General features: G+C 31.8%; 1 protein-coding gene across 3 annotated transcripts in view; it reads left to right on the top strand.

The window, feature by feature from the left end:
- The first annotated feature begins 732 nt into the window (after window positions 1–732).
- LOC119838319 overlaps window positions 733–26,551 on the top strand; it is a 58,938-nt gene continuing 33,119 nt past the window's right edge. The window contains exons 1-2 of one of the 3 annotated variants that reach the window (XM_038364205.1): window positions 733–1,037; window positions 20,144–20,623. In XM_038364205.1, the coding sequence (XP_038220133.1) occupies window positions 20,164–20,623 (460 nt within the window). In that variant the 5' untranslated portion in view covers window positions 733–1,037; window positions 20,144–20,163. Of the gene's footprint in view, window positions 1,038–18,157; window positions 18,352–20,143; window positions 20,624–26,551 lie in introns of those variants that run through there. The other 2 variants (XM_038364203.1, XM_038364204.1) reach the window with 2 other exon arrangements.

The raw sequence follows: 26,551 nt of genomic DNA, 5'->3' as shown, positions 1-26,551 counted from the left end.
CCTCGTAGGAGGCTTGTGTCACAACAGTGGTAACATATATGGGCTGATGATAATGATACGTTAAAAACGCACAACACAGTAAAACTATAAAAACTAGCATACCCGGCCACGCGTTGCTGTGGCTGAGTAATAATTTAAAATATTAAGATTATAAATGATTGGGATAATTAATCAAAATAAAAATTATTCTATATTCTATTCTATATCTTAAGTTGGACCAAATTACACATAAAATGCCAAATTTTTATACAAAAGGGTTGAGTTGGTGAAGAGTTCATGGGGAACATATATCATGACACTGGATTTTTATATATTAAGATAATCAACGCAAAAGTTTGTATAGAGTAATATATTTTGAGCCTTATTTTTTATTTTTTTTATTTCCTTAACTCAAATAATATGTGAGTATTTTTCTTCAACAAAAAAATATACCTAAAATTGTGCCCATGAATGTCAAATATATCGTTCAGTTGAGGTAATCGCAATATCATAATAGAAAGAAATTAAATGGAAGTGATTTAATTCAAAATCGATTTTTAAATAATTAAAGTCGACCGGGCCTCCAATTTGGTTGCTAAATGGATAATTTAAAAAAAGGTAATAACCAAATTATTATTAACAAAAGTCAACACAAAAAAATATTCTTGGATGGCAATACTTGTATCTGACATAGTCAGATAGAGACATTTGACTTTAAGAGCATGAAGTATGGACAAATGACAGAACAGTCGACAAGTCATTGAGATCGGGACGAGGCAGGTATTGCCAGACCCGTCTTACCGGTTTTACGACACAAAACGATCGAACGAACGTCTTTTTACTTGAAAAGATAAACGAACAAAGTATAGTATAGTTTTGAAAGTATTAAAGAGTGTAAGGATTTACAAGATACTGGGCTCCTTTAATATTATTTACTGCGTAAAGGCACTTCATTCTTATTAAACATCGATACGTAGTTGTTTTTAATAGATAGGTATAAAGTCTCTGGTGTGTGATGAACGTTCACTTCTGCCTGGATTTGGATTGAAAATCTTACTGTAAGTATATAGTTATTTCATTTTTATAAATAAGAATTTGTAATTAAGATAAGTAAATCATTTAAATATAACAAGATAACTACATACATTGACTTATTTCTAACATTGACATGGAAAATTGATTCTCATATATCCTGAGAAAAATATAAATTGAGGTAAGTTTGTATGTTTGTAAAGTTCCCTAATAATGTCTAAGCTATGTTCTTGGGAACATGTCCATATTTTTATGTCAGAAATTTAATATTGTCTTTTATTCATGACTTTTTTCTGTATTGCGTTCAATGTATCGGAAGAATGATTATATTATGAAGATAAACAACGAGTTTCCGTCTGTTTTCCTTCTCTTTGTCGTGTATTTCGTAGAATAGAGTCAAGACTCTAGAAACCTGTTAAGTTTTTTTTTGCGAATTATTAATAATTAACAATAATGAATTTATTTCTTGTATTTATAAAGGAATATGCGACCATATTTGTGTCTGAGATTGGGGGTACGTAGTTGCTTAAAGAGACAGTAGCTTTAATGAATAAGCTCTTGCTATAAATATGCTCATGTCTTTGTAGGCGTAAAATAGTGTTATTAGTGTGTTTGTACCCTGTAAAAAAAACTTACGTTTGTAAACAAATTTGAAAATACAAAGTTCTAATTTGTGAAAATTTTGTTAAGGAATAAATATAATTATTTAATAAAAATATAAATTGGCATTTTAGTGTAGCTACTGTAGCACTATGCGATTCCACTAAGAATAGCATCGATTTTGCGCCATTCTGTGCAGTAAGATAAGAGTCCGTTTTAAAATGCAAAAAGGAAGAAAATCATATTTTTCGTGTGACATCTAACACGAAATTGACACTTTAAGGTCATTGACATCCCTTGCTTAGTTGAATTGCATAGTACTGGTACTGAAGGTGTTAACTTGTTTTATGAGTTACAGCTACATGATGTATCAACATATTCATTTAACGAATCTAATAACGCCTACACGATATCTATATACTAATGGGCTAATTTATATATTTCACCGTTAAAAAGTTTTAAGCCTTATTTACGAAGCCAAAACCAGTTTCGAACTAACTAGGGGATATTCCTTATCATTTTACGATTAGTCTACGCCTTTGTCTAGCATTCTTTCAAATGTTATCATTCGTTAACAGAATTCAATCAACCAATCAACTTAAAACGGTTCAAAAGGCTTATCGCCACTATAACTGGCCATTAATTAACCGTTACAAAGGATAATGTTGCCTTATATCGGATAGTTATAATACATGGCTGATGGGAGGAACGGACAATTCCATGAATCATTCATGATGACGCATAAAAATAATGGAAATAATGAATTTATGGCACGTTTCTGTATATATAAGTATATCTAAGTATAAAAAAATAATGAAAAGAACGCTTCGTTTTCGTATATATGTAGTATGGCGATGGGTGGAAGACATTTCTTCTAAAGTAGAATATCAGTGACATTAACAGGAAAATAATGCGATGCAATCAAAAATATAGCTGATAGATCTATAATGTATGTATATTCGAACGACTATATTCTTTATATACTACAATATTTGAATATTAATGTCGATTTAAAGCTTGATTACATGGTAAGGGGACGTCCGATCCCTTGCCTCACTGGTGAGATTTCGTCAGATTTGATTAAGAATGTCAGGCAGAACAGCGTTTGCCGGGTCAGCTAGTATTACAAAAAAATCTTATATGTTCTTAACCATTTAACAAAATATTATGCATTGAAATCGGACAATAGTTTTAAAGCAGCGCGCGTTTTAATTAAAACAAATTAGCTTTGTATTACTTATTTATAGTATAGATATATATAAGTATATGTATAGATATTTAAACGAACTGGCATAGTGCAAAACTTTCACAAGATATAGTATTTCATAAGTTTATTCGCTGGCTTTAAAAGCACGACATAGGATAGGCCGTAGGTATTTACTTAAATTTAATCTCCTATGACTGAGCGAATGAAATTTGTCACTACATCGAAACACTTTGCTGAATTGTATAAGACTCTCTGTATAATTTCTTTCGATACTAGTTGTTTTATATTCATAGCACTTCATAACCCTCCTTCAACTTTTTAATATGTTATAAATGGAAACCTTAACGGCATTTTAATTCTTATAATAATTTTAGTGTGTGTTATCAAATATTTCGAAAATGTGTATTTCGATGTATTGTCGTACCAGATATTCAAGCTGGAAAATGTTAAAGTTTGCTTTATATAGAAGCTTCTTGTGACATTAAACTTATACAGTGAAAGCGTCGCGTACCTACTAACATGATACCAAGCTTGTGACCGTTCGTTCCTACGTTGAAGCGATCACAGATAAATTCACATATAAGCTGAAATCGATTGTTGAATTGCTTATGAGAAACATAGATTTGCTTTTAATAAATCGCAAAAGGACAACAGTATAGAAAGAAATATATACTTTGTTGATCTCCATAAAGAACCGTTATTAATGGCAACACGCATATTAATGGCATTATTTTGGGTTGATTGAACTATCCAGTTTTAGCTTGCATATTTTAAAGATAACTAGAAAGTTTTATAAATAATTAAGGTATTCGATATCTCTGAAATTTTCTAAACTTTAATTGAAAATTGCATACCAGTGAAATTAATGGAATTGTGAGCAATAACTCGTTGCGTTTTCAGATGGATAGGTAAAAGTGCGGTAAAGTTTTCCTCGTTGCAATAACACTGATCGTACAAATTGATCCAATCACCATACTTGCTGTAACCACTGCTCTACGATAATAACAATCTGTCTTCAACCTGCTTAAGAATAACCCGTTGGATATAAATCTATGAAGAGTACGCAATTATATTTTATATAGTTGTCAAGAGGCTTACTACCGTTAGTTTTTAATCACGTAACTAAGGAAACTCCCAAATGAAACTTAATCAGTTGTATCATTGTAACTTGAAGCGTAAAGGGTCTAAAATCTAACCTAAAATTTTGCATTTTACATATTAATGTTAATTAATTTAATTTTTAATATATCTTTTGCATTTAATTTTATATACGCATTGATATCCTCAGTAATAGGTCCTTTGCCCTTAAAAATTAAAAAAGTATTTATTCTTCTATGCGTGCGTTTGTCACTAAAAGTTTGGACCGATTTTTAGGAATATTAGAATCGGTCGTTACAAAGGCATTCAGTTCTAACTAGGGAAAATGCGTTGTAGTGGAAAACGGGTTTTAACTGTAACATTCTGGTATAAATGGTAAAAATTGAAAAGCTTTTCGCTCGTAAGTTCTCTAGGATGCATTTTTAACAATTTATTTCAAACTTAAGTTTTGTTATTACGACAAAAACAAGTCTGCATCCCTCTCAAAGTTACAACCTATTATTGCATTAATTTATTAAAATCGTAGCCCACAGTATTCGCTCTATCTTAGAGTTTGTCGGTAAATTAATAAAAAGTTTAAGTTTGTCTCATATATATTTCACATGTCACACCGGAAGCAAAACACAGCCAGGCAAAATAAACCTCATAAGCCTAAATATAAAAGTTAGAAGGCACGGGTCGGTAACGCATTTAGCATGCAGCGCAGCACATGAACGGCGCAGGACATTGCTCTCGCTCGCCCTCCCTCGTCGCACATACCTTGCTATCTGCAACGAAAGTGGTATTAATATTGTTTTTGTTCATACAGTTGATTTAATTTAACTTTCAATCTACGAACGATAGTTAAAGCTGCGTAAATTTAATCTCCTTTATTTTTTCTTTAATCTCAGCATGACATATTCATCATAATATGTATACTTAAATGTAATAATTAATAATAATACAATTTTAAACGAGTGTATAAATATTAAAAAACAGACCTATAGGTCACATGCGTACGAAGAGAAATTTAGTATCGTCATATTGGTTCCAGTATTCAATTTCGTGTCTAGTATTGTGGCAAGCGACTGTGAAAGTAATTCAAATAACATGTAAATATGAATCGATTATGATAGTGTTGGATGTTGTATTGTAGATATTTATATTGTGAACCTCAATATTGAATCGCTACAGACTGTTTTTTAATTTTACACAAATTTCAAAGACACTTTGAAATTCTAAAAATATGTATTATCAGAAATGTTAGTTGTGATGATATGGTGTATTAAACATCTTTAACCTTCAAACAAATTAATTGCGCTGTTACAATATTTATATTTAGTTTTATTTTGTAAAAAAGAATGATCCCATTTCGCCTTCGTATTCTCTGTTCTAAACCGTACTTCGCCCTGAACTTTCAACCCATGTTATAAATCAAGTTAATAAACGAGGGAAACAAATTTCATTTGAATCTTTCAGGCTTTTAAGTGAAAAACAATTTTTAATTACTAGTCAATTTGTAATTAGTAAAAGCTTTATTTAAAAACTTGAACCTCCCAACTTAAATAGAGAACATCTTTGGTTTCAAATAACGTGAACACACAGATAAAACCTATTTGAAAAGGTACAAGATGGATAAAGGCGACTTGAACCTAATTCCTTACCACTTTCAGTTGCATCTTGCTTGAGCAAATTGGAAAGATTTAATAAAAACTGACACATAGTGTCGTCTGGTTGTAGAGCAGGATAAAGTGTAAATAAGAGACTCTTGTGACTAGAACTTACACAAAAAGTGCGAGTTCCTTATCAACTGCATCACAAACGGTTCAGATTGCTCCCCATTTGGCAATACTATCACCTGTATGAGTAAAGCTCGTTTTGGAGAACTTACTAACATGAACTATCTAAAGTTCTCGGGTCCCAGGGCTTGCAATGACGCTCCAGCGGAATGGTTTGAACGTTTAATTTTTTTTTTGTTTAATTCAATAGGTCGCTAAGTATATTTAATTTCGACATGTTCTGCAAACTTAACATTAGGGTCATGCTGAGACAGTTGTATTTTTATAAATAACTTATACTTATTTCATAGATATTTTATTAATTGGTTTAACGATAAATAACATCTCGGTACAAAACAGTGCCATTCGAAATGGCATGTTGTCCTGAATACACGGTGATACTTCCTCACGTACGTTTAACGGTTTTAATATTTTGTATCTGATTGACCTTCATCGTAAATATTAAATGTGACTACTCGATCTAGCAGAAATGTAATATGATAAAAAAAAACAAGTACCTATACAGTTTTATAATGAGTTTTGAATATTAATTTTAATGGAACCAAGTAGTCATCGATGTTTAGTAGTTATATTTACACCTTGTGACTTAGTATAACGATTTATGTTAAATATATGATAATGTTCAACCAGTTTTTGAAAAACTTTTTTGAATACAAAAGGTTATTGAATGTTAATAACATCTTTTCATATTATGACTTATGATACGTCGTCAGCAATCAGCATGCAGTATCTGTTTATCTGTCTTTGGACATCGACTGGTCTGTTCCGTTATTTCTACAAATCGGTACGCATACTAGCTTTAGTTGCACCGAGCTTTATCGGTCACAGAAATATACTCTTTACGCTTATTCTATGACAGGTTAGTTTTCCACACCGACCACTGGTTTCTTATCACCTTTTTAGATTACCTTTGAAAATGTTACTAAAATACCTGAACACCAGTTTTGCGCCTGTTAAGTTGCATTGTTGCGTCGACCTCTTTTTTATTTCTCTTATTATTCAGGTATATGCATTAGTATGTATCTCGATTATGGTCTTTTGTACAGGTAGCTACGTATTTATCTGATTCGATACATTAATTTTAACAAAGCTTTTGTTTAGTTTTTTTTTTGCCACTTTCAATATTTTGTTTGATTTTGATATTACGATTAATTTGATGATTAGGAGCATAGCACAAAACATAATACTGTAGTATTTCAATAAAAATAAAACAGTTGCCTTTTCGTTGTTAAGTTTTCACTCACCGAGACATTTTGGAGTGCTATGATTTAGTTTAGTTCCTTTATATCGATTTATTATCAATAAGAATGTGTTTATATACTTTACACATATATTACACAATTCGTTTTAGTTCATATTCTCCATGACAACCTAAAAAGACATTGGTGCAATTTTTAGCTTACTTTTAATCAAGACTCGTAAATTTTTATCTGTCTTTATTTGAATCAACTTGTTCGTAAAGCTGCTTTATGATACCAGGTTCAGAATAAAATCAATAAATATCAACAAATGCAGTGGTATTAGATGTAACTTTATAACAACTTAAACTATTGCAACCCAATAAGGAAGACTGCTAAATTTAGCAGCTAATTGGTGGTATTTATTAATTATAAATGCCATATAACATTAAAGGATGCGATTGATTTTAATGATGAGATGTTATGTGGTCAAATAATAATTAACGCACTTATAGAGAAGATGGCGTCATTCTTACTTAGTAGGAATGTTAATAAATAAAAATAATGGTATATATACTGTTTTAATTTAGTTAATCCTATATAGATCTGGGTTTCTACTTTTAGGGTATCAAACTCTTCTTTCATTTTTTATTCCAGTTCTTATTTTATTAATGTCCAAGAGCTTTATTCTCAAAAAGGTAGGAGAGAAAATAAATATGTAGAGATTTTAGTCAAATAAAAAAGACGCCGTGTAACTACCCACTTTTGTTCCTCAATTCGTACCGAGGCATAATCACTGTTTTTTTTTTTGTGATTTATCAAACATTAAAGTAAAGTACAGATCTACCATTAGGTTTCAATCTCTAATGCTTGAGGATTCATTTTGATGTGTCATAAAATCGCATGTCCGCAAGAACAATAGATTGTTATCATTACTTGGACATTATATAGAAAGTAACAAAAAAATATCGGTTAAAGTAATTTTTCTGAAAGAGTGAAAGCATGTTATTTTTAAGTTTTAAGAGCGCAAATATAACCGCGATTTTTGTCTTTAAAATTGCTGGGTATAAATGCGCCTGTTTCGTAATTGAACCCAATAAAGTTGAGCTAAGAATCTAAATAGATATTTTCAAGTGTATGCTAATATGATTTTTTTCATTTTCATAGATGAAACTTCAGGAAAGGATACGTTTATTCTAATAATTTTTATAAAAAAAACCCTTAACCCCTTTCAAATGGTCAGAACTAGACCAATTTTAAGGAGACCATAAGGAAGGCACAAGATTTCAAATAAAAAAAGCATCATATAAAGTCGGTACCCAGTCGAAAGTCTTGTGGTACCACCCCAAAAATATTGCAATCGAACTTCCTTCTGTTTTTTGAAGTCGGTTGTAAATAATACCTACTATTAATGCAGATTGCTTAATTACCATACGAATGTATTTAAAATTTAATGTATTTAAAATGCGAATCCATTCAAAATGTCCATGCGAATATTTTTTAAGTGAAAATGTTATTGAATAATTAATAAATTAAAGCATTCATTACGCTCTTCGTCGTCATTGAATTTAGGTAAAGGTAAATTACAAATATGTAGTTAATGCTTAATAATAATAACAATTCACATTATTCGGTATAATATGATGCAACAGAAAATAATACAACAAATTAAATCAGTCAAATTATAACCCTCTCCTCTTTTTGAAATCGGTTGAAAAATATATAAATGAACAAGATTTCGTGTCTTATTTCTCTCTCATAATTTAATTATTTTTATTTATAAATGAAATAGAAGTGATTTAACGATTTTTATTTCAAAAGTAATTATTATAATATGTTTAGTATAAAAATATATCACTTAACTGTGAATATAATCCAGCTTAAGTGCTTTTCTATAAAAAATACGAAAATATGCGAAGATTTTAAAATTTTGCTATAAACTACATAACTGTATTTTTGTAGCTTTACTATGAAAATGGTGAGGAATTTCGCTAAAATGTCGTTTGCATTATGCATTTATTAATTACAGCTTCGTCATACGCTTATCTATAATTATATTTATATGAATATGAAGACATCCAGACGAATATTCAGAATCGCTAATAGTGATCTTCAGACAAGGTCAGACCCGAACACTAAGTGGAAACCAGATTTCAAATCTCGATGTCGTTTGACGAACTTTGAACGACTTGGAGCATGAATCAGCAACATTGGCGCCGTACACTTAGGCAATTATAATAATATGCATTGAGGTGATATTTGAATGTTTGACGTGCATAATAGTGACCCGATCATAATAGCATGTTGGGAACTGTAATGATTATTTATTATTCAACGAACGGCACAGATTCTTTGCCAATAGAAATAGGTTGTATCAACAATAATTACAATCATCACATTAATCATTACTTATTTCCCTGTTAAGTATTGCTAAAGGTTTCAACTATATGGTGAAACTAATTGAAAAACTAAATACTTTTTTCGTTGTTTTACTATTCAGACTAATATTAAGCGCTTTAAATACGATAATGCTTTGAATTGAAAAATATTCCGTTACTTTGTATTTTAAATTTAATTAGTGTAGTATTAATATTTTAATGCAGGTTGATATTAGACTCCTAATAGGATTTAACTAAGTAGTTTTTTTAGATTATAAATGAATTCTGTTATATTGTATATCTTGTAAATCTCTACGCAATTATTATAACATGTACATTGTACTTACCTACCTTATTACAAATAAGACGAGAAAACATATTTTTTACAAATCTACATCATAGAATATGTTTTTAAAGTTATTTGATTTTGATGACGTTTTTTATTATGATGACTAAATAATGAGGTTTAAACCTATTTGTTGTTGGGTATAAAACATCAGATTGCAGCGACAAATTTATCAAACTGTATTTTATACAGATAACTCTTAAAGTTTTTGCGATTAATTGACAGTTCAAGCTGAATTACATTTGGTGTCGAATACATTACGTAAGTTTTTCCACAGACTAGATATCTAACGAGTCGTTTATTTAATGTTATGTAGAAGTTTTTGTGGCTTATAATTATTAAACTCTGACCTTGTATATAGAGAGAGGCGAAGTTGATCAAGGTGACAAAATTGAAGACAATGCATGTGGGCAACCTACGTATGGCATGAATGTGCACGCTGCTAGGCACTTTCCTATGTTTTATGAAATGATTTATTATACGTACCAATAAATACAAAAAAATTATATGGAAGGAGACGCAAGAGTAGGTAAAAAGTTTTGTTTGCGTATATTTTTATGATATCCTTTAAATTTTTTATCGAAAATCTCCGTGTATCTCAGTGACTTGGCTTATTTACATCTCAAAAAATATAATTAATATCCGATCATGATTTAAATTATTTCTAATTATTGGAAAATATTTTATCAAAAAGACTTTTATAAGCATAATACAAACGAATACAATAATAGCTATTAACCCGCAGAAAGCAGTTCTTTGAAATTATTTTGAAGTTATTTAAATACAGACAAATACGCAATAGTTTGAATTTTTTTTTCATTGGCATGTGAAAAACATTAAGGGTATAAATGTATTACAATTATGTACCAAGTATTGTCGATTTTATATTAGAGTAAGTAGGCTATGCTGTAATTTTATGGAGTGAATAATTTACATCCGCGCAATAATAAATCTACAGATGATATTCTTGCGTTTCTCGTATAACTATTATATAAATAAATAATTTTATATAATCGTTGACTTCCTTTATATAGTATTACTTACCTGTTGAGCGTCTTTTCTCTTATCTCCGTCTTGATTTCGTACTTACAACAAGGAAATTAATATAATATCTTATGTATTTATTTTATTTATTTTAAACACTTTATTGTGCTGTCAACGCAGCAGAAACAAATACAACAAAACTTACGCTAAAACATACAGCACAGAAGGCGGCCTTATCACTTACAAGTGATCTCTTCCAGGCAACCAACTGAACAAGTGAAAAACAAAAATATCTTATGTATGTTTTGTAAGTACGAGTAGTTAACTTTAGTTTAGTTATTCGTAACTTATCAGTTATCATTAATCACACTAATTTTATAAATGTGAAAGTTTGTTTGTTTAGATGTTTATCTGTCAATCTCGCTGAAACTATTGAACGGACTTTGATGAAATTTGGTATACAGACGAGGACGATTAAATGCTCCCTTGGGATAAAAGAGGAATCTTGATATCTTGGCGGAACCAGGACGAGCGTCTAGTCTATACTAATATTATAAAGCTGAAGAGTTTGTTTGTTTGTTTTAATCTCGGAAACTATTGGCTGATTTGAAAAATTCTTTCAGTGTCAGATAGCCCATTTATTGAGGAAGGCTATAGGCTATATATGTACCACGGGCGAAGCCGGGACGGACCGCTAGTATAATATAAAGTTGAAGAGGTTGTTAGTTTCTTCGAACGCGCTAATCTCAAAAATTACTGTACCGATTTAAAAAATTCTGGTTGGATATGTACGTAATCCCTAAGCGATATAGGCTATACACTTACCACGAGGAAAGCTGGCGCGGATTATAAGAATTATGAATCATGTTTGCTTGTGGCTTGTAAGTTAATTTATTTATAACTAGCTGCGTCCCGCGGTTTCACCCGCATAAGTCCGTATCCCGTAGGATTATCGGGATAAAAGTTGCCTGTATGTTATTCCAGTTGCCCAGCTGTCTACGTACCAAATTTCATTGCAATCGGTTCAGTAGTTTTTGCGTGAACGAGCAACAAACACACACACATCCTTACAAACTTTCGCATTTATAATATTAGTGGGATAATAATGTTTGATTATAACAAAGAAAAACGATATCTACCAGTTCAATAAGGTTCGTTCACCGAGTTGAAAAACACTATCCAGAAGGTACGTCAGGCGTTAAGTCTTACATTAGCACCCGGGCAGATGTATTACATTACACATTACGATCTATCATTGAGAGATATTCCTTAATGACTTCCGAAGATCAGCATTATGTACCCACCCAGCCAGACACTACATCTATGTTCTAATTTAAAAAACAATTTATTTTTTATTCAGATTGGACATTATACTTAAAAAACTGTGTTATCTGGTAAGGATCGTATAATATAAGCGTGTACCATAGTATAAACTATGGTGATAACAATCATAGCAATATATATTTACAAAACTAAAATGTTCAAACATTCCTTCTTCATTACATCGAAACATAGGAAAAAATGTGCCTAAATAAGATTCCACTAAAATATATTCGCAAGTAAAGGTGAAAGATCACTTTTTGTATATAGCAATTGCATTACGAATTTGGTTTCTACAGTCGGTATGCTTGAAAAACGTGAAAGTGTGAACTATATTCAATAGTTTTTTTCTTTACATTATATTAATAAATACATTATAAGAAAATAACACTTACGTCATAAGTAGCGTTTGTTTAGCTCAATAATAACAAGATAAGCTTTTCATGCTCGCTCAGGATATTATATTTTTGTCTTCAATGTATATTCGTTGATATAATATTATATGTTATTGGAATACAAGCATAACAAGAAGATATTTATATAATACACAAAAAAAATATGTCAATTTCTAAAAATAACCGGAAATACAACAAGCTAAGGTGCGTGACCGAAGAAGTAAGCGTAAAAACTGCAATAAGAACAGGAAACCATCGGCAAGGCTTCGTAATTTTTGCGATTATCAATTGTATACGATCTTCATGCTTCATTACGGCCTCGTCGATGAAATATAATAGAAACGGTGACTGAAGAAATTGTGATTTACGCTGCGTTTATTTAGCTAAGCACATTTATATCTAGGGCAGGCACCTTTACTACGAACTTGCATATGAATTAGTGCTATGTAACTATGTAATCCATACTAATATTATAAGTGCGAAAGTAACTCTGTATATATGTCTATCTCTTCTTCACTCCTGAACCGATTTAGATGGAATACTCAGTTCTCGACGTACGACGACGTTTTTGGTCACGGGGAGGAAATCTTTGAAGGAAACTCTAGCTTTTGGGGGAAAAAGTAGATCACGTGGGACTCTTACCCACTAAAACCTCTTCTTGGCCAGCAGTTATCCCGAAATCTACTATGGAACGCACCAGGGTATAACTAAGCTATACGATGCAACTCCAATTAATATAATATATAGTAATATCAGAATCGTACAAAATATTACTACCTTACTAAAACATTAGGCGCAAAACATGAGTGAACCGTATAAAATGCCTCTCATATCAGCAACTTTTACAACTTCAATGTCGAATTGCGCAATTGACAATATTGTGCCTACAAATTTACTATTTAATTATAAAAAATGTATTTACTCGTAGTTTGTACATGTTATACCATTTCGTCAGCCGCGATACAATATTCTCTCTTACCATATTATGATTGATTAATAGAAATGCATTTTTTGAAACTATTGGGCTTATTCAGATTATTATAATATATAATACTTCTGAGGTAACACAAAATTTTCAAGACAATTGTAGAGATTGTTGTTGAGACCGAGGGTACAAAGAATTTTCTATAACTAATATTTTAATATTAAATATATATATATATATATATATATATATATATACAAGTATACATCATTTACAATCATAATATCTCTAAGCGTTGTACGTACGACGAAGCTAATTTAAGAAACAACTGGATTGATTTCAAATATTCTTTCACCGTTGTATATATGAATGTATATGTGATCCTTAAGTGCTATAGGCTGTATATGTACCACGAAAAACCGGTGCCGATCGCTACCCCCAAACAGAAATTCCTATCTGTCGGGACGTATTTATATTTAAACATAGTTATAATGAAAAACCTTCTTGCAAGTAAACTCTTTAATATACAAGACTAATGGAAGGTGCATGCAAATTAGTATGTACAAAACATAGAGCAATTGAGAGGTGAGCTAACAACGTATGCAAAATAAATGGCAACCTGTAGTCATCGTCTAGTGGTATATATAAAGTATGCCCGTGATTATAATCTTGTATTTATTATGAAAAGTCTTTGCAATCCGTTGGGTAAGATCGCATCCTGTCACTTGTTTTGAGGCTAATATTATAATAACATAGATATATTGTGAACTTTGTATCGCTTGTGTAATGAGGGACCTGTGCCTTCAACTGAACGGATACGAAACGACAAAAATTTTTTTTAATTATACCAGATTCGCGCGTTACCACCTATTGTCAAATTTAAAGGTTTGTAATTACACGTATAAAGCCCAGGTAATAGCGTATTCTCGAGAACTGATCTAAATTGTGATTGGTTTTTCTTATTTATAAAAAGCAAAGCGCAATTTAACAAACTATTAAATTCTTTAAATGCAATAATAAATTGAAATATTGGGCATTTTCTTTGAAATTGTATGGTGACGATGTGATAAATAATTTTCTTCTAATGGGTATAATCATTAAGCTATTTTAAATTGCAGCGACCTGATTATTGCAATGATAATCGTCTCTAGTAATTAATTCCAAGAGTGGAACAAAAACTGACCAGTCGTACCAAGATATTTTTTCATTCATCTAACCATCCGGTACCTTGTAACCAATAAATGTTATATGGTAACATTTTATAGCAATAATTGAAAAAAAAATCAAATACTTTTATGTCTTTAAACTTAAATACGTTTTTTTTTAAAACAATCAATTATAATATTAGTAAATTGTTAATCAAATAAATTCGAAATGTAGGTGAAATGCTTTTAAGGTTCAACGACTTACGTTTTTTCCGGTTTCCACATTAACCTTATTTCGGTATCTGTAAGAAAAAAAGTTTGTTTGCGCGTAAAGTTATAGTCGCTCAATTTAGATGCACTACTTTTTTTGATTATATATTATACATTTCGAAATAAAGCTATCTAAAATAAAAAAAAATTACAGCTGTTTTTTAAGTATACAGTATTATTTTACATAATACTATATAGTAACTAATATTTACGCAGTAGAAAACCTCTACATCCTACTGTTAAAGCTATTAGCAATTCACAAGACATTTATATCTCAAAAATGATTTAAAATCAAACGGCTGTAACACGGACGGTGTTTATTTTGTAACATACCTAATAAAAAATAGTTCTCAGATTAAATCAACGTAGGCGGTTGAATCATTATTTTTCAAACACTTTCGTCATTAGAATGCACATATTGAGTTCCTACTTTCCTTACAAGGCATTACGTTTACGTACACGTCTGACATTGAAGAGTGAAGACAGGTAAGTACAAATAAGATAGCGAGTTTACACAAAGGCCTGACACACCATAACCGTGCCATTGTCTCAGGGCATGGGAAAACTATGTCGTGTCTGCGTTTATGGGAACTTGAACTTGTCGCCAATGCAAGTATAATTGCATTAACTGTAAATACATATCGAAAAAGGGGGCTCAAATATCAATATTTGTACCCAGTTCTTGAGGAAATCTTGGTATGATGGAATCTTTGTAGAATGCACGAAATTTAACTTTGCCTTGCAATTTGAAGGTATTTATACATACCGTTGATTTGTTATACGAAGCAAGTTAATAACAAATAAGATAAAGTTGATGGACGCCGTCACACAATTAGTTATGGTCGATTATAAGCCAACGTGCAAGATGCAAATAATATGTGCTATATTTTTGTTTTATTTTTACAGTTCTTATAATATCAGACATACATAATAATGTCTGGCACTAGCAGATATATAAAACCTTATTATTTGTCTTGACTGGCTGAATGAAATCAATTTTAGAAAGAAAATTAAAAAAAATGAATGTTTATTACGAAATCAATCATAAAGTGTTAATGATATGGTAGCGCATAGTGTGATATACTATACAATTATGTACTGAATACATATTTAATTATCTTTTTTTATCTATAATAATTAAAATAAATCACGAAAGAGTATGACTGAATAACTTTTCCACAATATTAATGCGAAAGAATGTTTCCATTATATTGCTAGAAACGAATTTACTATCTTGTTACATTTACTCAGTAGCACTTATGTTTTTGCCAACTGTATGTAATTCAGTAAGATGACGTTATTCAAATAATATGTAAAACGCGTTTGACATATGCGACGAATTCAATATTTATTTGCAAAATTATGAATATTTTATATGATGACGAACACCATTATGTTGAGAATAATTTTGTGTACTAATTCTACAAACCTATTACAGAATATTACTTTATAATTTTACTTTGTTGTTATGCGGCAAACGAATTGTTCCTTTTAACATTGTCTTCAAAATTTTAGTTATACAAGCTAAGCAAGCGAGGCACTGTCTAAATCACAACTTTAACACATACATTTTAATGTATCTATTACGTAATAAAATGGAAACAATTATTTTTATTATGCGTCTATCTATAAATGTAAATTATAGTCCAGTCATTTTAGGGGGTTCACCTAGGAAACGTAGCATACCTAGCTGTAAATTCGTATATACTTGTATGTTGACATGACAAAAGTAGTCTCAAAATTCACCAATGATTCTCCGGCCGCAAGTTCAAAAATTTGGGGTCAAAAGTAAAAAAAACCGACTTTTTGCACGTTTTTTGCCAATATCTCGTTTCCAGTGGCTTTTATGCCAATTGTGTTTATTATCATTTTTGTAGAAAATTAAATTCTCTACAACTTTTGTTTCAAACATTTTTTTTCATTTTGAATCGTTTTTGAGATAGAGGGCAGCGCGAGCGCAGATTAAATATTATTTGAAATCAAATGGTTGTCGCGATCGAAATCAGCTCATTTATGATTTCTAAATTATTTTTTAATATGTAATTATAAATAATTTGCATTTTTTATTAACAATTACATTATTTTTAAATATTTTTTTCATTAACTATTTATTTTCAATTAAGTATAAATTTATTTAATAACACTTACCTGCCTGTGTAGTTATAAATTTGTGGAGGGAAAATATACATTACATTATAATTTAAATCTAATCTATAGTAATAAATTTATAATTATTCTTAAATAAATAAAAATGTATAGAAAAGAAATAAAATTTTAAATACTATTTTTATTAAAACATCGCAGTCGATACATGGGTCATTGTCAAAATTTAAAAAATAGATGAAATAATTAAAAGAATAATGAGTTTTAATTTTCTTCTTCTTCATCGTCGTCGTCTTCTCGTAGCTGTAAACATTCGAGGGCGTTATCATCTTCATTGTCATCTTCACCTAGATTCGTTTCTAATTCTTCCATGATTTCTGGATCAAAGGACCTATCTTCGTTAACATCAGTCTCATATGGTACAGCATTGAGACAAGCTTGCCCATTACACTGGCTACAAGCTAAAGAGCATTGCAACCCCGCTTTCCTGCATCCACATCTTGATCCGCAACCAGTTTTGCAATTGCAGAATATCGTATTGAGTAACTCATCTGGAGCAGGTGGTAAAATGGTCATGATAGGTTCTAGCAATCCGTTACGTACAGTAGTTACAGTATATTCCTTAATTACTTTTTTGAATTAAAGGAATTAAGTGCAGTATTGAATTCATAGATCGATTCATTAATGAAAAAAATATTTAAAAATATTGTAATTGCTAAAAAAAATGCAAATTATTTATAATTATATATTAAAAAATAATTTAGAAATCATAAATGATCTGATTTCGATCGGGACAACCATTTTATTTCAAATAATATTTAATCTGGGCTCGCGCTGCCCTCTATCTCAAAAACGATTCAAAATGAAAAAAAATGTTGGAAACAAAAGTTGTAGAGAATTTAATTTTCTACAAAAATTATAATAAATACAATTGGCATAAAAGCCACTGGAAACGAGATATTGGCAAAAAACGTGCAAAAAGTCGGTTTTTTTTACTTTTGACCCCAAATTTTTGAACTTGCGGCCGGAGAATCATTGGTGAATTTTGAGACTACTTTTGTCATGCCAACATACAAGTATATACGAATTTACAGCTAGGTATGCTACGTTTCCGAAATACAGGCCTAAATCGACCTAAAACTACTGGACTATTATGCAGCGAGACTCCGTGCTGTGTTGTAATGAACGAATCGTGGATCGCGTCACGGCACTAATTAAAATGAGAATAAAATTGTTCATAATGGGTTAAACGTTAAATATATATTTTATCGCCATAGAAGCCTTGTTTGTCTTGACTAAACATAACAGTTTGTATCTGGATACTGTTAAACTCGGAGGCAGTGTTAGTGTGAAGGTTGGAGCTGACTATTGCGCACGCGCGCTCTATCCTCAACTAGTGATTTAAATATAAAATAATATATTTAATAGCCGATGTATTAAAGTAAATATTTGATGTAAAAGATAATTAATTAGACTAAGGTAAACTTTTGTTCAAGGTGTATTTTAATGGTGCATAGATAGTGACCGTGACGAGTGTTTGTGTAGTGTAATTGTGATCCGATGCAGTATAGATAACATTCCTATTTCTTTGGTACTCTGTGCGATGTTGTGAGGTGAATTTTATAAAATTACTTTTATAACAAATAAAAAATAGCTATCTTACTTAATCATCGAAGATAAAAAATATATATTATATTAGTTTAAACTGAATTTCCACGAAATTAACATATAGTTATTGTCGTGAATGGAAATTGAATTCGAACAATTTGATTTGGTTTTATTGTTTCAGTGATTAGGTAAGATCATTTTTTTACAAGTATATAAGATGATATACTGAATTTGCCTGATTTTCAAAAGGCGTAGTAAGTAAATAAGTATTAATTTTTAGGTCATTTAAATTTAGATTACGTTTACAAATAGATGTAATAAAATTCAATTTACAAAAATGTTGATGATGAATGAAATTTCATGTCTTTTCATGCAATTGATCGCCTACATTTACGATTACATGTCTATAGAAGACATGTATTGGAAATCGTAAATTTAAGGACTCTACTTACTGGTCACACATAACGGGAATCCTATCATAATATTTTATAAGGACTATAATCATTTATTTTGTTCACTCAATGTTATGTGAATAACGTGAGTTGGTGGTGTGAGTTCATGTTAATATAATTATAATGCGTATAGGTATATAGATAGTAGAGCCAGAAAATAGCTATATGATAAGGTAAATTTTGCACGTTTTATAAAAAACTAGCTGCGCCCCGCGGTTTCACCCGCATAACTCCGCTTCCCATAGGAATATCGGGATAAAAAGTTGCCTATATGTTATTCCAGTTGTCCAGCTATGTACGTACCAAATTTCATTGCAATCGGTTCAGTAGTTTTTGCATGAAAGAGCAACAAACACACACACATCCTTACAAACTTTCGCATTTATAATATTAGTAGGATAAGTAGGATAGTAGTAGGATAGGATAAAATTATATAAAATATTTGTATTAATATTTACCTTATCGACTTGACTCGATTGAGAAAACGGCAATTATGGATATTGTATGTACATTTATTTGTATGCATTTTTATTATTTGATTCTAGTTTTATTTATCTGATCAATCATGGAATTGAATAAAGTCTCATTTCTCTATCGTTAAGCAAAAACAAAATTGACTCAAACAGTTTGATTCGATTTAAATTCAAATTCATTATATAAGTATATCATATAATTCCACCTTTGTAATGTACCTAATAAACTGTTCGCGTAAGCATGCCAACTGCCATGTTAAGAAATTGTAAATAGCATTGAACTGAAAACTGAAGCTTCTATTGTCATGTACACTTGTACACGACTTTACTTACGCCCACAATGCAATGACTCTCAATGTTAATTAATTATTCTTTTTGAACTTCTCGAAGGTTCTATAAGGGGCCTTAAAATTAGATTTTCATGAACACTGTCTTAGGTAGGTGTTTATATAGTTTGAGTCACGTAGACATTGAAAATAATTTGTATAGCATAAGTATGCTATTAAAATAAAAATTATAATTATATTAAATAATTGAATATTATATGACTGAAGTATATCATGATGTTGAAAAACCGTGGTCTAGCTATATATTATTATTCGTAAAAGTTTTCAAACTGAAACTGTTGATCTTGAGTTCATCCATTATTTCATATTTATTATATATAAAAAAGACTGCTTATATATATGAAGAAATAAAAGTTGCAAAATTACTCAGCTTACAAATACATAACGCCATTTATTTGATATGTAAAAATATATTTAAGTGTAACCGTTGGGCATACGTTATAAATTATACTGTTGTACAGCAATTTATCATTTCATGCAACATTGTAAATGTGAAGTAATAGCATATTTTGTTTGTGTTTTCAGGTATCGCCAATGCAGCAACGATGCAAAACACCAGAGAGTCAAGCAGACAAAAGCGCAGCATTAAAAGAAGAAATTCAAGGAAGAAATCCTTATCCCCGTCTGATCTGAAATGTGTGCGCGGCGAAACAAAAGCGGAGAACAAACTGGGTCGACGATCGCTATCCGAAGGCTCGATGAAAGTGAAGCACAGGAAGAGCAATATACAGAGAACTTTAACGCATCCGATATCGTGTGCAGATCTCGAGGTAGTGCCAATCGATGAGTTTAGTGCCATAAAAGTTGATCCGGTGCCTCCAGAGAGTGATGAATCTCAGGTGCCCCCGACTAGTAGTGATAGGGATACAGAGGACGATGGTCGTGTGCAGAGCAAGCCGGCTCCGCTTAGGCCGCGCTGGGATTCCGGCAGCGAAATGGACTCGCTGGTCTCCATAGCTGTGAGAAAAGCTTCGGCACGACGACGCCGAACGCCCGCCAACCCAGGTAAGAAATTGTCATAAGGTTAGCTAAACATTGCCATTACAGGGCTTTAGCTATAAGTACTACAAGTATGGGTTCATCCAGATTATAAATTATTTATGTGCTAAGTTCTACATTTACTATTGCAGAAACGAAATTGTTTAACAAGAAAGGATTATTTATTCATTGAAATATATGTTATAGTTCACAAATAAACACGATTTATATCAATCAAGAAAACATGTGAGTTAATGTAATTTGACACATATCAAGATATAATAAAGTAATTACACCTTGATTAAATAAAATTATTCAAATTCAATTACTTAGCTATTGCTTGCTTAATGTCTTATCATAACCATTACGAAATATGAGCTGCTTCCTGCCTCTTAATAAAACAAGCTTTACTAACTCTTAACTACGCTCTCAATAATATTAAATAGTTTAATGTATTATCAAATAGGGCAAGCAATAAATAGAACATCGAATCGTAATACCAACGTCGCTGATATTTCTCTATGCTACTTCGCGACTCTAGAGACTTACATATCTAAAAACACGTTGTTAGACATTACAAAGTTTCTCCTAGAGTTGTTTATTTAAAAGCATTCCCTTGTCAATTTCGTAATAACGCCTACAATTGTAAACAAACCATAGTTGAGTTGCCTGGTGAACCAGCCATGACGAAACGAGTACTCGAAACTGCCAACACTAATAGGCAATAAATCGATAAAAGTATACATTAAAACCAATTAAACCAATTTTGTTATAGATATAAATTATTATATTTATCTCACTTAGCGACGCGCAACTGTCTACAACGAGTATATTGTTAATAAATGTGAAGGTGTTAAATTACATAACGTTTGCTCAAACATTTCTTTCGAATTCGTACTAATTATAATGTTTACGGTCTGTTGGGTTCCACATGGAAGAGTTTCATTTACATTTCGGTTTTAAATAGTCTGAATATGATGTGTGGAATTAGTTTGATCTTTAAATATCGGTGAACAATCACGAATGAGGCTTTAATTTTAAAAATTGATAAAAAGCTGAATGAAAATAATTATTTTTTATGTCATAGCGCGCAACTGAGCTGGTGATTTGCATGATGGTAAACTATCACCACCGCTCATAAACATGCGCAAGTAAAAATGCGCTGCCCGCTTATAAGAGGAAAGGGATAAGAAAAGGTTTGACGACTTTAAATTAGGAATGGATTGGGAAGGGCGAGGAAAAAGAAATCGGGGCTCCGACTTCCCCGCTCATTGATCGAAACACCGTAGGATGCTACTATTTCACGTTAGTGAGGGTGGTAGTACTTCCCCGGTGGGATCTGGCCCAATTCATGTTGAAGCATGCTCGTCTCCGACATTAAAAACTTACCATACAATTCTTACAACATAGTACCCACTATGCAGTCAGATAGTGTTAAAAACGTGCGTGTTAAAGTGTATCCAAGCGTTGTTTATGTAAATATTTTTATATATTGAGTAACCGAATACCCATTGGAAACACGTGGCGGCAGCCGGCAATCGCACGACTCAGCAAGATTGGTGTGATTTACTCTGAGTCAATACCATGTCCATGTGAACCGCCATCTGTAAAGTGATTACAATTATCAGCTTTCTAATCGTGTAGGGAATTTCGATATAATTTATTCTTATCTTGTTGCAATAAATTGTGTCTTAGCGCAAACCTGTTTTGAAGCATTACTAAGAGAATTTTCACATGGGAAACTATTGATATCTACGGAAGATAGGATTTGTTATCTTTGATTATTCTGATAGACATATCTTGGTGCTATAACAGTGTTAAGCAATTTCAGTCACCCTTTCACTATCGTTTGGAGCATCATTAGGAGTTGCAAATATTTGGAAGGAAATCCCTTGAACATAACATATATTTAAATAAAAACGAAACCTCCAAGTAAGTTTGCGCAACATTTAATTCTTGTTATTAGTATTGCAATGCCATTGTTGCATTCACTACAGCGTACAGCGCATCCATACCAATGGAACGCGTATGTGTATGTAGAGTCCATGGTTTCATGACCGTCGTGGCATTAAGCATTCAACAATTAAAAATAACCCTTTTTTAATAACAATTGTGGATATATATTTGCATCAGCAAGAAGCTTTCGTTTTAGGTATATACAATTTTGTGAATTGATTACTTGTTATTTGTATACAGCTCCATCTATTATTTGTTTTGTGAACTTCCTCAGACCATCGCGTCGCGGTCGCCTCTAGAACGTTATGTGTTTCATTAGATTTCCGCTAGATGGCTCACGTTTCGTATTTTCAAGGCAACTGACTTGAGTTGTGTTTTAGTGAAATATCCTCGTACTGCTTCTTAATTTCGTTGCTTTGTATTTTTATGTTCTATATGCAAACTTTTCTTTAAATTATGTTTTACTACTTAAAGTTTTGTTACAGTTAAATTAAGGTTTATATAAAACCTTTAAGTTTTGTAAATACAAGGTTGATAAAAAAGTCTCTAGCTTACATATCCCGGATACGAAATAATGGATAGAAATATTGAAAACTAATCTTTAATTCATTTACTACCAAACAATTTAATGGAATATGGAACGAAACTCTAGCTGAGAAAAAAACATTGGACAATTCCAAATTCCCATGAGTACATTATACAACAATAGGTTAAAATGTGGTCTTAGCAAACGGAAGTGCATCCTGTAGGTGGCGCGTGGGTCGCGGGTGGGTAGCTGACCAATAGCGAAGGCTTCTACTACACCTTCAATCGTTTACTTTTTAGTTGTGGTAAGCAATAGCATTGACACACATTTGCAGTTTACGTAACAAATCACACATTAATGACATTGATTTCTAGACTACGATGAATAGTGCTTACTGTCAGTCGATTACGTTTGTTTATATGTAAGTATGATGTATGCGTAGTTAATGTTATGCACACACATACATTGAATTGCTGATTTTTGTATAGTGAATGGGTAATGACAGGGCTTCAAATATTGTTTTTGTATATTTTAGATGAAATTATGAAAAAAATTGATACGAGAAAATTTTATTTGTTTCTTTGAATGCACAAATCTCAGTAACTGGGCGAATTACAAATTCTATCACCGTTGGATATTATCGTATATGCTGAGTGTTATAGGCACTAGGATATACGTTATACGTTAGGCTATGTCTTATTTTATTTCATTTCAAGCAATAACTAAATTAATCCATTTTAGTACATAGTAGGTAGGTGACTTTAACAATTAATTATTCAATAAAACTAACGATTTTGTTAACACGAGGCCTATAATAACAACATATGATGTAAATTAATCTAAACTGTCATTAACAAGATCTTTAATTGAAATAATAATTACTATTGGACGTAACATTTTAGAAATTATATTTTATAGAGCATCGTTGATGTCTTTTGTATGCCTTTCTGTCACTGCGAAGTTTAACTCATCTCATAATTATTATCCAACTAAAATCATTTCATCGTTTAAAGTCCAAACGAATCGGCTGTTTTTATTAAAAGTCATTGAGTTTAAAAGATTTTTTGCGCTTATGTTCAATGACTTACAAGTCGGACGTAACACGACCGAATGGTAAATAATTACACATAATGCTGTGTTATTTGAGTACATTATTTTTAATGTTAATAGAAAAAAAGCGTTTGAATGGTTGTTAATTGTGTTGAAACTAGAGTCATTATATTTAAATCCATTGACCAGTTTTGGGAGTAAAGGATAAGGGAAGGAATGACGACGCGAATAATTGAACGAACTGAGAAGGAACTCACCGAACGAAACAAAGAAGCATGCTACTATTTCACGTCGATCTTCTATGGGGGTACTTTCCCTGGTGCGAGCTGGTCCAATCCGTGCCGACTCGATTTTTAAAATAATAAAAATGAATTCTTCTAAATAGTTCATATTTAAATATTGATTGATGGATACTATATGACAGGGCCCGCATTGTACCCAGTATCACATCTTTATCGCAAGCAAGAATGTTAGAAGTTTTATAGAAAATACTTGCTGCGCCCCGCGGTTTAACCCGCTTCCCACAAGAATATCGGGATAAAAAGTTGCCTATATGTTATTCCAGTTGTTCAGCTATCTACGTACCAAATTTCATTGCAATCGGTTAAGAAGTTTTTGCGTGAAAGAGCAACAAACACACACACGTCCTTACAAACTTTCGCATTTATAATATTACTAGTAGGATTAACCGTTAGGTGGCGTTATTTAGTAATTTTAATATGACCATGTTTTCACGTTGATACCTAAAAAATCGTTGGTCCCCCAAATCTTTTTGCAATGAATATAATCTCAGATAAAACGCGTATAACGTTGCAGGCATAAGCTAGTGCCTTATAATTATGAATTCACCTCGCTTTTTATGCTTAATATTTTAGTGCCTCCAGTAAGAATAGCTTCGTCACGCTACGAAGGCTTTGACGGAAGATGTTCACAAATTTCAAGGATTTATATCGAATTAATAACAATTACAATTTACTTTAGAGCTTTGAATAAAAACATCTTCCAAAATAAATTATTTTTGTTTTATATCGTTCAAATTTAAATTCGCATTATTAGTTCGTGCTAACATACAAAAAAATTGTCCCTTTTCCCCTCGGCTTAACTTAATCACCTGTTTCGACGTCGCACTTGTAAAGGGGTCGATGTAAATAGTACGTTATAAACCATATGCTAACATAACAGTGCGGCCATTTATTTTTTGTGAGATTTAAGTGTCTTTGTAGCCTCAGGTAAGCGGGCTTTTGAGAAATGTCCATGTGTGCGTTGGAGTGTCGTCCTACGTGCTTACACACAAAGAACTTTTCGTGGCGTGGTCTATATACAAAAGTACCTAGTTGTTTGGTCTAGTTGCAAGTTCATTGTTCGGTTAGAGCCTTTTCGTAGAAAGGTCCCAAGCGCCAGCCTTTCTGTTTTTCGAAATTTAGCTCTCGGTATAGGCGAAGTGTTTTTGTAGTATCGTCATCGGTCACTTGCGACCTTTTAAATATTGTACCAAGTTTTGTTGTTGGCGTTGAGACGTGAGGTGAGTCAAGCCATAGTGAAGGATGGAGTCGATTATATTTATCGATGATTTTGATAGAGTTGTGTAAATTACGTAGCAGTGGTTTATGTATATGTATGACAGAAAGAGTTAATTAATCACTTTGTTAATAGGTATATGGACAGTCGATTTAGATTTTTGTTACAGTCGGCAATGGAGCTGGTGGGACGCCTGATGGTGAGCGCTACCACTGCTCATGAACATTTGGAGAGGCGTAAGGTCCATTGCAGACCTTATATGCCTATATGGGCCTTGCCTATATAACCTTATATGCCAAGGTTACAGTTTAATTATTTTTATCACACATATTTTCATTTATACATGAACGTATTCAAGATTTACATCTATGTTAAATGATATGTTGAAATTAATCTCAGAATTTCGAACGTGGGTTAGGTTTATCTTTGATGTCTGTAGATTGGAAGTTACTTGAAACTTAAAAAAACTCAATTATTTTTTAACCAAACAAAATGATTCAATCATAGCTTTACCAAAAATTAATGCGCATTATGTACTTACCCGGAACGTGCTTTCTATAATTTTATCGATAAGTATACAACACTAGGGCGGCAAGCGCAGCAGTCGGCCGGCTGCCTGCGCACATCCGCTTGCGTGCTCTCTACAACCGTTGTTGAGTTGAGCCTTAGTCTCTAAACCAACAATCGCCAAATTAATTCGAAATTTAAAAAGTACCAAACTTTTTATTATAAATTTCGTTCCCGTGTAAACTCAATAGCGTCACCATAAAGTTTTTCTATACGTGCATGTGTGTGTGTGTGTGTGTGATACTGAATTTGTTTCGGTTTACTCATAGACCGGGAGATGGTGACACAAATTACTAGGTCATTTGTACCAGTATGGCGGTTCTTCAGTGGTCTAATTA

This window comes from Zerene cesonia, unplaced genomic scaffold (genome assembly GCF_012273895.1).
Source record: "Zerene cesonia ecotype Mississippi unplaced genomic scaffold, Zerene_cesonia_1.1 Zces_u002, whole genome shotgun sequence".
NCBI classification, from domain to species: Eukaryota; Metazoa; Arthropoda; class Insecta; order Lepidoptera; family Pieridae; genus Zerene; species Zerene cesonia.
This window is presented reverse-complemented; position numbering and strand designations above follow the sequence as displayed.